Source organism: Coturnix japonica, unplaced genomic scaffold, assembly GCF_054131305.1.
Source record: "Coturnix japonica strain WE unplaced genomic scaffold, WE-NBRP24 Scf041, whole genome shotgun sequence".
Classification (NCBI taxonomy): Eukaryota; Metazoa; Chordata; class Aves; order Galliformes; family Phasianidae; genus Coturnix; species Coturnix japonica.
The window spans coordinates 2,127,553-2,141,944 of record NW_028188944.1 but is presented as its reverse complement, the minus strand read 5'-3'; the positions used below and the strand labels follow the sequence as shown (position 1 = coordinate 2,141,944).

At 46.1% G+C, this 14,392-nt stretch overlaps 1 protein-coding gene across 1 annotated transcript; it reads left to right on the top strand.

Annotated features, from left to right (window-relative positions):
* The first annotated feature begins 286 nt into the window (after nucleotides 1-286).
* LOC146752769 (myosin-binding protein C, cardiac-type-like) lies at nucleotides 287-8,310 on the top strand. Its single transcript, XM_085531332.1, has 4 exons — nucleotides 287-553; nucleotides 2,450-2,562; nucleotides 6,967-7,128; nucleotides 8,101-8,310. Exons 1-3 carry the CDS (start codon nucleotides 436-438, stop codon nucleotides 7,009-7,011), a joined length of 276 nt encoding a protein of 91 aa, XP_085387458.1. The 5' UTR covers nucleotides 287-435; the 3' UTR covers nucleotides 7,012-7,128; nucleotides 8,101-8,310.
* Nucleotides 8,311-14,392: the final 6,082 nt, after the last annotated feature.

Here is a 14,392-nt window from a genome sequence, read left to right as displayed (position 1 = left end):
GCCTGCAGGACAGATGTTCTTTTGGGTTCAATATGTTTGCATAGTGACTTGCAACCATGGGACTGGTGTTCAAGGACCCTCTTGGTTCCTTCAGTTCCTAGGTTCTTTCTTGCCTAGATTTGACACTTTGTTTCAACAGAAGAGCTGATATTCTCTAGTGAAGGCTATTAGTTTGGGCACAAGTGGTAACCTAAACCTGTTCCAACCTGTACATACAAACCTGCAAGTTGGTCTCATTTCGGTCCCTCAGTCAATACTTTTTCTTTTCTTCCCTCAGAGCCAAAACCTGTGTTTATAAACCAGGAGCAGGTGCAGAAAGAGGTGAGTGCTGCCCTGGCAGCAAGTGCCTCCCTCAGCTGTGAAGTAGCACAGGATCCAAGCGAAGTAAAATGGTACAAGGATGGAAGACTGCTTGCCTCCTCCAGAAAGTTCAGAATGGAATCTGTGGGCAAAACACGGCGTCTGGTTGTGGAGCAGCTGGAGAAGAAAGATGCTGGAGAATACATCTGCGAGGCTGCTGGCCAGAAGATGACCTTCAAGTTGGAAACAACTGGTGAGCATTCGCTTTGGGAGCACTAAGCAGCTTTTTATGTGGCTTAGAGGAAGACTGGCTGTCTTCTACCCTGTGGGCATGGAACAGCCACAATTCCCCCCGGAACAACATCAATGACCCACACCACAAGTTGGATTCTCCTTTTTAATGTAGTGGTAGCGAGGTGAAAATCTGGCTGTGGAATATTTTTGACTAAGGAACTTCTACTTTAATTTCTAGATGCGCTGAATTACCCTCTGGAGTGTCTTTCTGAATATATAAGCAACCATGGGTGACTATGATCCTGATTTATATCTAGGTTCAGGCTTACTTTTTCAGTTAGGTTAGATCAATAGCTCCAGAGAAGATAGGGAAATACAGCAGTTCACTGATACCATGTGTCAGAAGAATGCAGCTCAGTGCTGGGCAGTTTGCTGCTTCATTCCCTCTTACAAGTTGCACCCAAGGCTGGAAAAGACCACTGAGATAGCTGAGTCCAACCCAGCCCACCCTCACTGGACTTACTAACCACGTCCCCAGTGCCACATACCCGTGGCTCTTGAGCACCTCCAGTGACTGCGGTATATCAGCGTGGTTGCTTCAGTTGTGGGAGTTTTCAGACACTGGCTGTTGTTCTAGCGAGACAAAAAACCAAAACTGATGGAACAGTGTCTATACAGGAAGCAACTGGCTGTCCTGATGGCTGCCAACAGTTTTACACAAGGTGTGTCATGCAAGCTTGCATGAGTCTGGTTTAAAAACTTGCTGTTCTGATGGAAGGAGAGGATGTTGGTACAGGATAACTGCGGGATTTGTGCTCTCCCGACATCCAGTTGCAATCACAGCTTATTGTTGCTATAGAAAACAGCTTCTCTGTAGACAAATTGAGTTAGTTCCAATAAGTGGCTGAAGCCCTAAGTGATCCAAGGTGAAGCATGATCCAAACTGGAATTTAACTACTTGTAGTAGGGAATCCAAGCCTTAATGAGATGAGTTATTTAAAATATGAGTCCTCCATCTAAAACAGCATTGAACTCTTACTCTGGTTTATGATAGAAGTGAGAGTTTAACAGCAGAAGTCTGAAGTTATGCTCCATATTTCTCATCACTCAAGAGAATATTTGAATATATGAATTCCTTTGGCTATGTTAGAGCTCATAATGAGGTCAGCTGATGTTCTTTAAATGCTCGGAGTCTAGCAATGTGGGGAAGTGGACTGCTATTTGCTGTTGAGCTTTAGGCTAAGAAGCCTGATTTTAGAGGACTGTGGACTTCCCCTTTCCCTTCCCCTCTCCTCCCCTTCTCCCTGGACTGATCCCACATGGTTTGAGAATGATTTCAGATCAAGGTAAATGAGGAATCGCCGTGTGAAAACCTGTTGTTTTACTGCACTATAAGAGACACTTAGTCAAAAGACAAGTGTGTGTTCCAAGCTTGAGATTGCAGGAGATCCTAGAAACAACTCAGCTGCTCAAACCTGCAGTCTGGCTGAATCTTTTATTGTCAGTTTTGGTCAGGAGGAGATGCTTGAGTAAGACAAATAAAAGGTCACGGGTAAGTTGGTCCTTCTTGTGATATACTTCTAGGCTTTCATCAGGGAGAAGCTTAATTAGTCCAAATAATCATAGCAGAAACCACACCAAGAGCACGAGAGTGAAATTTATACTTTCTTGACGTGAAGGAAAATTTTACCTGGTTCTGCCATTCCCCAAATATTTGTTTCCTTATGACAAGAAGAACTTTGCAGAAGTAATTTTTTTTTTCAGTCTTGCGTGCAACACAAAAAGGGGTAAAATCTAGGAGGCCACCTGAAATGTTTTTTCCATCTGGAAGGATCCATTTAACAGCACCCATGGACCTGGTTATGAACAAAACTAAGTTCCCAACTAAATCCACATTCTTCTTTCTCCTTCTCAGAATTGCCTGTGAAAATCAGCAAACCATTGGCAGACAGTAGCGTCATTGAGAAGGACAAGGTCACATTTGAGTGTGAGCTGTCCAGGCCCAACATGGACGTCAAGTGGTTCAAGGTATGGCATGGAATGGTATTTTCCTTTCTGACTTCTCTGGAAATAGATGAGAGCCTTTAATTTCACTTCCAAGGGATGCGAGTCTGAGCTTTTCCTTGATAGCTTTTTCACTGCTCTCTTTTCTTTATGCTCTTTTATTTGCCCAGATCAGCACTCTTTGTTATTATGTCCTGAGTTCATTTATCAAGTTGAAATTGAAGTTTGTTTTGGTTTTATTGTGAACTTTTTAGGTCATGCTGCACAAAATATTGCTGGTTGAACTACAGTACAGTCTTGAGCTTCAAGTCTAACACAGAAATTCTCAGCTGGGATTTTGTAGCCTTGTTGTGAACTGGGTTTTTGGGGTGAAATCTCAGTTTTCTTTGCACCTGACAGTGTGAGAATTTGCTCTGGCACTTTGTGTACCTCCCCGGTGCTCAGCTGTTCCTTCCCTTACTTGGGGATAATGTCATTTATTCAAGGTGATGTCCAAACAGGCTTGTTAACAGTCCTCCGCAGTGCTTTAAGCTGTCATAGGTCAGCCAGAATTTATGCATGTTCTATAGCCATTCCTTCATGTTGAAAACACTGCACTGTGCTTAAGCTTCAGCATATGTTCCAGTAAGCACAGTTCCATTAATTCTAGGGGAGTGGGTGAATTAAGCATAGATCTGAAGGCTCCCTTTGCTGAGTGCAGAGATGGAAGGACTAATGGAGATCTGACTTGATATTTTCCCTTCTAGGATGGGAAGGAGCTCTGTCAAAGTAAAAAAGTGGGCATTACTTCCCAGGGAAATAAGAGAAGTCTCATTATTCACAAGTGTGAATATGAAGATCAGGGAACATCCACATGCTGAGCAGCCTAAGACAAGACATCAGCTACCCTAAAGGTTCATTTTATGTTTAACTGAAAGAGCAAATAAATCCTCTTGTGGTATTTTGCACCACGGGAAGAAATGCTTCATGGGCAGTTTGGGCATTTCTTGGTTAGTCCTTTTGGATACCTTTCTCTTTCTTCTTTATGCTCAAGACAGATTTTCCCTCCATGTGTTGCATTGGTTAAACCCCAGTTTGTAGCTCATCATTGGGCTCTGAAGCATCAGACTTGTTACTGAACACACGGGTCTGCTGTGCCCTGGTAGATGCCACCTTCCCAAGGGACGTATGAAAGGATGCTTTTTTCTGATTTCCTACTAGATGCTGTCCTCATGTGGCCACTTGGGTTCAGTGTTAGCATGAACATGAACATGTGTCCTGTCCCATGACTTTGGTGAACTCTCATTTTCTCTCTCATTCTGCAACCAGGTTGGGTTGCTGTTTCAGTACTGGCTGTTTTATGTAGCCATTCCATTTGTTCTGGTTTACGTTCTTTTTTATTTTCTTTTTTTCAGGCATCATTTCTATACAGTAGACAAAGCCAGCCTATTACATTTGATTTACAGTTTTTAGCTTTTGCTGGTAAGCATTTCAGCTCTCAGGCAGTTTTACCAACAGCTTTGAAGAGCTGAAATGAACCAGCCTGGACACGATGGTCTGTTTTTGTTGGTGTAATGAATTTATGAAGTTAAACTGATTGACCCCATAAGGTTTTACAGTGTATGACTCATGTCTGGCAGAGTTATCACAGCAATGAGTTTATATACTTAGCATTTCAGGAGGCAAATGGTTGGGGATACTCTTTCATTTGCTTGCGTCTCAGAGTGAATCACTAGTATGTGAACCATCCTTCATCTCCTTTGTATTGCTTTTGTGTGTGTCTGTGTGTGGTTTCCCCTGTGAATTTCATTCTTTCCAGTTATATGGAAGTTCTCTTTTGAGCAGTGAAATTAGATGTTCCATCATCAGTCATAATGGTAAAGCTGAGTTGCCACGTTATCTGTGTCCTTTCTGTCTGGCGTCTCAATAACTGCTGCCCCACCACAATATCTGCCTAATACTTCAGCTCCATGGATGCCTCCTTGTGCAAACTGAGAGCCTGTATTTGGTGTGCATAGATCTGGGCTTACATCTGTGCTGGTAAATGCACTAGTGCATGGGCTAAGCAGTCCTGCCTCCTGTGCTGTGGGCATTGAGATGGGGCTCCTACAAGCTGCCCATTGCAAGATATTTAGAAACTAATTGCTGCGGAGGTTTCCATCCTCTTTTCAGACTAACTAAAATTTGGTTAGTGGGATCAAAACAGAAGGGGCAGGGAGGGAGAGCTGACCAAGGACTACTGATGGAACAACTATGAATCCTTGGTTCCTCAGGATTCCCTGCATCAGCAGTTGGCAACAGGAGTAAGGGGGCTCAGGAGGACACTGTGGAGTAGTGTGAAAAATGAGCGAAGAGAGTTACTAATTGATGCCTCTTGGAAAGTAGTCCAAGAGTGGTCCTCTTCCTAAACTCTCCTCTTGTGTGTGGTTTTATCTTTATGAGGTGTTCATAACAAGTGATGTGTAGATCTCCCTTATCTCATAATGTCTTTGCCTGCCTGCAGTGAATATGCAGGATACTGGATCATATACCAGCTTCTTTGAATTACTGCTCATGTCAGGAGATAAAATCTGCCTATTCTTTGAACTAACACTGGTGAGGGTTAGTTATTCTGGCTACCGAGAGAATGACACAGCAGATTAAACTCTTTCATTTCCTTCTTTGTCAAATGCCTTTTCATCTAACTGTGTGTCCCATAGAAATTCAGAGCAGTGTTGGCTGAGGGAAGTGGAAATATTTATCTCCTGTGTGTATCTGCCACCCTATTTAGACATGCTGGCAGAGCGCAGAGATTGGAGGAGTTGGATTAGGCAGTAGTTTCCCTATTGCTCACAGAACCACTTTTTCTGTGGTCTCCCAGCTACCCTGTGCCCAGTGGCCTATGCAAGATGGAGCGGAAAAGGCTCATTTTATGAACAAACAGGAACCTTTCTGGTCAGATTAATACCTGTGCTCTTTTAGAGAGATTTAGATACTAGAGATTTTAGGTACTGGAATAGGCTCCCCAGAAAGGTGGTTGAATCACCATCCCTGGTTGTGTTTAAGAGCCTTTTGGATGTGGTACTCAGGGATATGATTTAGTGTAGGGTTTTTAGAGTTAGGGTACTGGTTAGGCTGCGGTTGGACTTGATGATCTTCAATGTCTTTTCCAACCTGGGTAAATCTATGATTCTATGCAGGAACTCTTCTCCTGAGGTTAATCTAAGTTGTATCCAGGCCCTTCAGAAGGAAAGGGATATAGCAGCACAGAAATATGGCCTGATTCTGACATAACTAAATGCAGACCTGGAGAGTTAAAAGGGATTGTGTGATGTTCAAAGGATTTTGAAGCAAAGATGTCCCCTAGGTAAGATTTGTGGCTGACATTCCCCATACATTGTTTGTAGGCACACAAGCTAAGGAGAGACTAGTGATGAGCATGCAGAGAAGCCAATGGTTCAGACAGGTTTGTAGTGACACAACACTGTAGAGTTCTGTCTAGTTCTCCTTGGCATAGTTTGGAAAATAAAGATGAGGTAATTGGTGGTAACCAATATGGCTTCATCAAGGTCAAGCCATGTCTGACAAACTTGGTGGCCTTTCATGATGGAGTAACAGCATCAGTGGATAATGGGAGAGCAACTGACATCATCTACTTGGACTTGTGCAGAGCATTTGATCCCGTCCTGCATGACATCCTGGTCACCAAACTGGAGAAAAATGATTTTGATGGATGGACCAGTTGCAGGATAGGGAACTGTCTGGATGGTCACACTCAGAGAGCTGCAGTCAATAGCTCAGTGTCCAGGTGGAGGGTGGTGTTGGGACCAGTGTTATTTAACATTTTTGTAGGCAACATGGAGAGTGGAATCAAATGCAGCCTCAGCAAGTTTGCAGATGACACCAAGCTGTGCGGTGCTGTTGATGTGCTAGAGGGAAGGGATGCTACTCAGAGGGACCTGGACAGGCTGGAGAGGTGGGCCCTTGGCAGCCTCATGAACTTGAGTGTGGCCAAGTACAAGGCCCTGCACCTGGGTCAGGGCAATCCCAAGCACAGGCACAGGCTTAGAGGAGAATGATTTGAGAGAAGCCTTGACCCTGAGGAGAAGAGTTGGTGTGGAGGGAGGTGTCCCTGCCTATAGCAGGGGGACTGGAACTAAATGACCTTAAAGATTCAGTCAGTTCTATTGTTTTTCTATCCTTAATTTTGCTTGAAAGGTTTTAGAATAAATGAGATTCTGGTTTCCATGAAAACTGTTTGCAGGGAGCTCCATTGTAGCTAGTAGGTCTGTCTTTAAGTTCAAGGGCAATAATGCATTGACTGTGTTGAAGAGAGAAATGACTCAGGAATGGATGATGGTTTAGAATAAAACATAATCCTACTTATTTTCTATGCAAATATGTGTAAGGAAAAGATGCTGCACTCAGTTCTGGAAATACCCTGACAAATATATCTCTACTGTTTCACAGCTGGAGATATCAAGATTGTTAAAGCACTGGAAGATGTGGAAGTGAATGAATATGGGAGTGCATCTTTTGTCTGTGAGATTTCACACGATGAGGTTCAGACCCAGTGGTACAAAGAGGACAACAAGCTGAAGGCTGATGACAACATCAGAATGCAACAAGATGGTAGGGTGTAAGCGGGGGGTCTTTCTCCTGAGTGGGGGGTGGGTTGGAGATCAAGCATATAAGACATCTGAAATGAAGTGAAGAAGGTTCAGAAGCGAGTTCCCCTTTTGTTTTGGGACTGAGGTTTAGGTGGAACAAGTGACATGGTGGGATGCTTAGTGTGGGAAGTGTGATGCTATCCCACCATCCCACACTGCTGGGAGCAGGTAGGAAATGAGTGCAGTTATTTCCAAAGTGGGGGTGAACAGGGCAGTCAGTTCACCTCTCCAAAGAGGTTTTGTCTGACAGTGAGTGTGATCCTTCTGTATCAGATACTTTGAATTTGACGGTGGCCGCATTTGATCAGTCCTTGTAGAAGCCATGTTTAGATTCTGCTTTGGTCTGCTCCATTTCCAGTTCAAAGTCGTTGGACACTAAATGAGACAGCTGCATCTCAGTAAAAGATGTGTTTGAATAGCTGTGATGTGCTTACTATTCAGATTTACAGAGCTGAGGTTTTGTCCTTGGCTATAGCAAAGAAGTCAAATCAGGTGAAATTAATTGTATTTCTGAACTAGACAAGTTTAAGTTTGGTAGCACCTAAATTTGGTGCGGTTTGTCATTGATTTCATCTGAAAGAAACTTGCAGGCTTTTTATCTGCTGTTGTCCCCAGCGTAAGATTATCCATTCACATCCTAAAGTACTTGTTATATTTTCAACTCACTCTTATTTGAATAAAAGCCTCAACAATTGGGAGCAATTTAATAAGCACAGAACAAGAGCTGGACCTTGCATTTGGTAGATACTGTACAGTATTACTTCATAGAAATGTAGTCAATGGCATTCCCTATAGACAATCGTTTGTTTTATCTTTAGAGTCGTTCAAAGAACCATTGTGAACTTGACATTAATTGGAATGGAATACACGCAAGAGACTTTCCTCTTCTTCCAATTGTCCTCATCCTTTCTTCTCTTCCACCCCTGCTTTGCAGATTACCATATAGAAATCACCAGGAAGTTGGAGGACAAGACAGCTTTGGAACGTCATTCTGTCATCCTGTCCTGTGACTTCAGGCCTTCTCCAAAGGTTGTGAAATGGTTCAAGGGCCGCACACCCATCGAGCCCTCTGAGAAGTACAAGATCAAGAGGGATAAGCATTCAGTAGAGCTCAGAATTCTGAAGCTGAAGCCCGATGATGCTGGTGTGTACAAGTGCAAGGCAGGAATTGCAGAGACTGAGGCCACGCTGACAGCTGAAGGTATGAGCAGGGAGGGTGGCCTCTTCCATGTCCTATTTCACCTCAGATTTCTCTTCTTGAGGTTGACTTCTGCCGTTCTCTCCTGCTAACTTTATACATGTATTATCTTCACATAGATGATTACACAAAGATCATCTAGTCCAACCATTCTACCACATCCCAGTATGATTTATAGTAACAGTGGTAACAGTTCACCTTGTTTCCCCACAGCCCGCAATGTAGAAGTAACGAAGCACCTGCAGGATGTAGAAATTGAAGAAGAGAGCTCTGCTGTCTTCTCCTGCGAGCTGTCCCATAATGACGAGGACGTGGAATGGTTCCTGAATGGCAACCTCCTTTACACCAACAATTACAATGACATCAAGAACGTTGGCAATTGCTGCACACTGACAATGAAGCAGGTTAAGCCTGAGGATGCTGGCACAGTGACAGTGAAGTCAGACAAGGTGTCAGAAAGCGCACCTGAAGGTGATAGGTGGGTCTGATCACACCCCTCCTGGATGTAAGAGATGCTAAGGAGCTCCAGTTCATTCTATTGTGCAGCAGTCCTGCTTCTAAAGCTGACCTCTCTGGGGTGACAAGTCATCAGAGGCTTTCTTCCAGTGGAAGGTTCCATTGCAGCAGATATCAAGGAAGGAGGATGGTTTTGGTGTCCTGCCAAAGCATTCCATTGCTTTTTATCATCATTTTACTTAACACAAGGAGAGTTACAGGAGCAATTTCTTTTACTGCTTCAGTAACATGCAGTGTCAATGCTGTTGTCTCCAAGGATTTATGACAGAAGGAGAGATCATTCAGTGTGTGTTTTGCCTCTGGGATGACTAATGACCAGGCTGTGAGCAACCTGATCTAGCTGTGAATGTCCCTTTTTATTGCAGGGGAGCTGGGCTAGATGGCCTTTAAGGGTCTCTTCCAATTCTAAGGAACTTGTGCCTGAAGTGCAGAAGTGGATGAATTATACCACTTCTTCATATCCTCCCCATGATTACAGAGGAAATACAACAAAACAACATGCATGGTCTTACTGTTGTCATTTGCTTGAATACGAAGACGTCTCTTTTTTATGGTTGAGATTTTTGTTGATATGGGTCAGGAGGAACTCACACTTTTTAGCTTTCTCAATAGGCAAAAAGTTCCAGTTGCTGCAAGCCACCGAGGTAACCAATAGAGGGGCCCTGATCCCCCTTGTGCCATCGGGATGCTCTGGCACGGGATGTGCCTCAAATTCAAAGCTCCTTCCCACCTCCCAAGGAAAAGCAAAGCAACTCAAGCATCTCCAGCAAAGCTGCCCAGCAGACAGCAGGGAATGCAAACAGCTTCTGGCTGCTCCCCTGCACTCCTGTCCTAAGTAAGTGACCCCTCGAGGACTGGATGGGAAATCAGTGCATGACACACGTGAGTGTGCACAGCATTGTGCAAAGCAGTGGGGATCCGTGTGTGTGTGTGTGTGTATTTGTGCATGGATGGTGTTGTACACACATTTGTGTCCATGAGTGTACAAACCAGTGGTGTTGCTCAGGTGTGTGTAGGTCTGTGGGTATGTGTGCAAGGACGAGCATGCACATATATGTACGTGCACAGGGGTGTGCAGAGTGTTGGAGCTGCACAAGGACATTGTGGTACCGGTGTGTGCGTGCACTTTGGGAGTGAAAGGAAGGGGTTACACATGTGTGAGTGTGTGTGCGCACAGGGCTGCACTAAGGGATGTGGTTGTGTGAGTGTGTGTGAGCACACAGATAGTGCGTGGATGTGGTGGCACAAATGTGTGCTTGCACAGGGCTGTGCTGAGGAGTTGGGCTGCACACAGGTGCACACAAAGGGATGTTTGAACCCTTTGCCCCTAAGAACAGTTTTCCAGTGTCTCTCGTCCAAGAATTCTTTGAACAGCCTGCAGCTGACTCTCCTGAAGCTCAGGGTCCTGACTTTGCTTTTTGCCAGGCCCGCATTCCTTGAGATGAGGAACTCTAGGAGGGCATGGTCACTACAGCCCTGACCACCTCCAGTCTTAACCCCTGCTGTGCAGCATGTCCAGTAATGCTTCCCTTCACAGAATCACAGAATTACCCGGGTTTGAAGGGACCTCAAGGATCATGTAGTTCCAACCCCCCTGCCTAGCAGGGCCACCAAACATACACATTTACTAGATCAGGTTGCCCAGGGCCCTGTCCAACCTGGTCTTGAACACCTCCAAGGACGGGGCATCCACAACCTCACTGGGCAGCCTGTTCCAGGACCTAACCACCCTTCTAGTAAAGAACTTTCCCCTGACATCCAACCTAAATCTTCCCTCCTTCAACTTAAAACCATTTCCCCTAGTCCTGCTATTATCAGCCCTTTCGAAGAGTTTACTCCCCTCCTGGGAGTAAGTTCCCTTCAGGTATTGAAAGGCTGCAATGAGGTCACCTCGCAACCTTCTCTTCTCCAGGCTGAACAAACCCAACTCCCTCAGCCTGTCCTCATAGGGGAGGTGCTCCAGCCCCCTGATCATCTTTGTGGCCCTCCTCTGGACCCTTTCCAAAATTTCCATATCTTTTTTGTACTGAGGGCTCCACACCTGGACACAGTACTCCAGATGGGGCCTCACAAGAGCAGAGTAGAGAGGGACGATCACCTCCCTATCCCTGCTGACCACCCCTCTCCTGATGGAGCCCAGGATCCCATTTGCTTTCCGGGCTGCCAGAGCGCACTGCTGGCTCATGTTAAGTTTCTCATCTATCAGGACCCCTAGGTCTTTTTCAGCTGAGCTGCTCTCAAGGACAACTCCTCCCAGCCTGTACAGGTGCCTGGGGTTCTTCCGGCCCAAGTGCAAAACCTTGCACTTTGCCGTGTTGAACCTCATTTGGTTCACCCGAGCCCAGCTTTCCAGCCTGTCAAGGTCCCTCTGAATGGCATCTGTTCCCTCCACCGTATCGACTGCACCACTCAGCTTGGTGTCATCAGCAAACTTGCTGAGGGTGCACTCCATTCCCTCATCGATGCCATTAATAAAGATGTTAAAGAGCACCAGTCCCAAGACAGACCCTTGAGGGACGCCGCTCGTTACCGGCCTCCACCTGGACATAGAGCCATTGACCACCACCCTCTGTCTGCGGCCTTTCAACCAATTGCTTATCCATCTAGTTGTCCACCCATCAAATCCACCTCCCTCCAATTTGGAGATGAGGATGTGATGGGGGACCATGTCAAAGGCCTTGCTCAGGTCCAGGTAAATGACATCGGTCGCCTTCCCTTCATCCACCAACGCCGTCACTCCATCATAGAAGGCCACAAGATTAGTTAAGCATGACCTTCCCCTGGTGAAGCCATGCTGGCTGTCTCGGATCACATGCTTGTTCTTTATGCGATCAAGCATGTTGTCCAGGAGGATCTGTTCAATAATCTTCCCAGGCACAGAGGTGAGACTCACCGGCCTGTAGTTACCCGGGTCGTCCCTGCTCCCCTTCTTGTAAATGGGAGTGACGTGACCCTTCCTCCAATCATCCGGGACCTCACCTGACAGCCACGACTTCTCAAATATGATGGAGAGCGGCTCAGCAACCACCTCAGCCAGCTCCTTCAGGACCCTGGGATGCACGCCATCTGGCCCCATAGACTTATACTCATTCAGTCTAAGGAGGCACTCTCGGACTTGCTCTACCCTTACAGTGGGGAGGGATTTACCTCCTTGGTCCCCACATGGAGGTATGGGGGTGCAAGACTTAGGGACGTGAAAAAGACTAGAATCCTGGCCACCAGTGAAGACCGAGGTGAAGAACTCATTCAGCACCTCAGCTTTCTCTTCATCTGTTGAAGCCATTTCTCCTTTTAAATTTACCAGAGTAGGCACGCCCATTTTGGCCTGTCTCTTCTGGCCAATGTACCTGTAGAAGGTTTTCTTGTTGTTTTTCACATCCCTTGCCAAGTTCAGTTCTGCCTGAGCCTTGGCTTTCCTGATCCCACATCTGCAAGTTCGGACGGCATCCCTGTATTCTTCCCGGGTGACACAGCCTTGTTTCCAGAGCTTGTACACCCCTTTCTTCACCCTCAGTTCTCTTAGCAGGTCCTTGCTGAGCCATGCCGGTTTTCTACCTCTCCTGCCCACTTTCTTAATCAGGGGAATGGAGACCTCTTGTGCTGCCAGGAGGGCATCCTTGAACAGTAGCCAGCTCTCCTCAACGTCCTTATCTTTGAGGGCAGCGCGCCAGGGGATCTTGGCCAGCATTCCATTGAGTAGCTTGAAGTCTGCTCTTCTAAAGTTGAGCATCCTGGTCCTGCTCTTTGCCAGGCCCACATCGCTTGAGATCACAAACTCAACCAGGGCATGATCGCTGGAGCCCAGGCAGCCTCCAACCTTGACGCCTTTGATGATCTCCTCAGCGTTGGTGAGCAGCAGGTCCAGCAACGCTTGACCTCTGGTCGGTCTGTCCAATACCTTCCCTTCTGCTTGGTGTGCTTAATGCTTGGCCCACAAAGTTATTCCCAGTGCAGTCCAGCAGTCTCTCAGACAGCTTGCAGCCAGCCATGCTGATTTCCCAGCCTGACTGGAATCCCCCATCAAGTTGAGAGTCAGTGAGCGCGGTGCTTCTGGTAGCTGCAGTAAGCAGGGCCCATCAACAGGCTCCCTTGACCAGGCGGCCTGGAGCAGACCCTCACCTCCAGAAGCCCATTATTGGTTCAGTCCCGAATTTTACCCGCAAGTTCTCAACGTGATCGTGGCTGTTCTTAGTCCTTTGCAGTCAGCTTCTTCATAGAGAGGGCAAATACCTGAGGTGAGGTGTTTTTTGTTGTTGTTGTTTTTTGTTTGCTTGTTTGTTTGTTTTCCATTTTCTAGGTAGAAAATTTAATTTCTGAGCCAGGAGAAGAAGAAGTGCAACATGTAACAATCTTCCTGGCACTGTGCAGTTTGCATGAGTAGCCAAGTGCTCCTCAGGTAACGTGTGCTAGAGAGCTGACCTTGGTGGCAGGGGTTGTGTCTTCATTTTCTTCCTGTCATGTGGGAACATAAGAAGACTCTTCAGAGCAGGAGCTGCAGAGGAAGATGAACGGCATGAGAAGGTAAGGCTAGGAACCAAGGACACCTCCAGAAAGAACAGAAAAACTAAGTCATTTAAGATGCATTATGGCCGTGTGATACTGTCCGTGACTGGAGGAGAAGCACATGGCTAGGAATGACTGATGGCTCTGGTGGGATGAGTGCCTACGTGCGCCGTAAAGGAGAGTTTGTGGGATGTTCTGTGGACATGTGAAGGCTGTGGGAAAGTTAAGAGAGAAAACGTGTGAATTCACAGAAGTGGTATTAGAACCTGGAATAAACCATTTGGATCACTCACATCTGAGTCCGTGCCAGATTGTCGCACTGTCAGAACCTGAGGCCTGGGATTTTCCTTTAGTAGTGCCAACTGCCTGTTGTAAATGAGAAAAGATATTACTAAACATAGCTTCCCTCCTTGTAGGTTTGATATTTCTGTCTTTGCATTCCTTTAGCACCCAGGGTGTTGATGCAGCTGCACAAATCCGCTGTACTGTCCTCCTGTTTTGCATGGAAGAATGGTAAAATAGCAATCTCTGGGTGAAATTTTGTTCAGGCGTTTTCCTTTCTGTGCCCCTAGGAAGCAATGGCTTGGAAATGGCAGTGCCGCCTGGGAACCCACACAGCAACCCAGTATCTCATTGTCTGGGTCTGTGAAAAACCACAATGTTGACAAAAGATGTTTCAATTCTGTCTGTGCTGTCAGTGCAGCCCTGAGGAGCGGTGTGGGCATGGCATGGCAGGGAGAAGGGATTTCCCTTCCAATGGGAAAGTGCCTGTTCATGTGTTGGTATGTAACCGCTCCATGGCCTGCTCCATGTGCTTCTGAATGGGCAGCTCAACTTTTGTGTCACTCAGCCACCTGTGGCAGAGGTCAGGATTAGTGCCTTTCAAGGAGCTGAGAAGCATTTCTTGCTCAAGTCCTGCTTCCAAGCTTAACCACCTACAATGAAGTAGATGTCGTTTTTCTGGTGTCCTTCAATTCCGTGTCCGCATTTTCCCAAAAGCAAAAGAATT

Coding starts and splice junctions, on each gene's coding strand:
- LOC146752769 (XM_085531332.1), top strand. CDS start 436: ATGGAATCTGTGGGCAAAACACGGCGTCTGGTTGTGGAGCAGCTGGAG. Junction 554..2,449: donor CTTCAAGTTGGAAACAACTG/GTGAGCATTCGC, acceptor TCTCCTTCTCAG/AATTGCCTGTGAAAATCAGC. Junction 2,563..6,966: donor TGGACGTCAAGTGGTTCAAG/GTATGGCATGGA, acceptor ACTGTTTCACAG/CTGGAGATATCAAGATTGTT.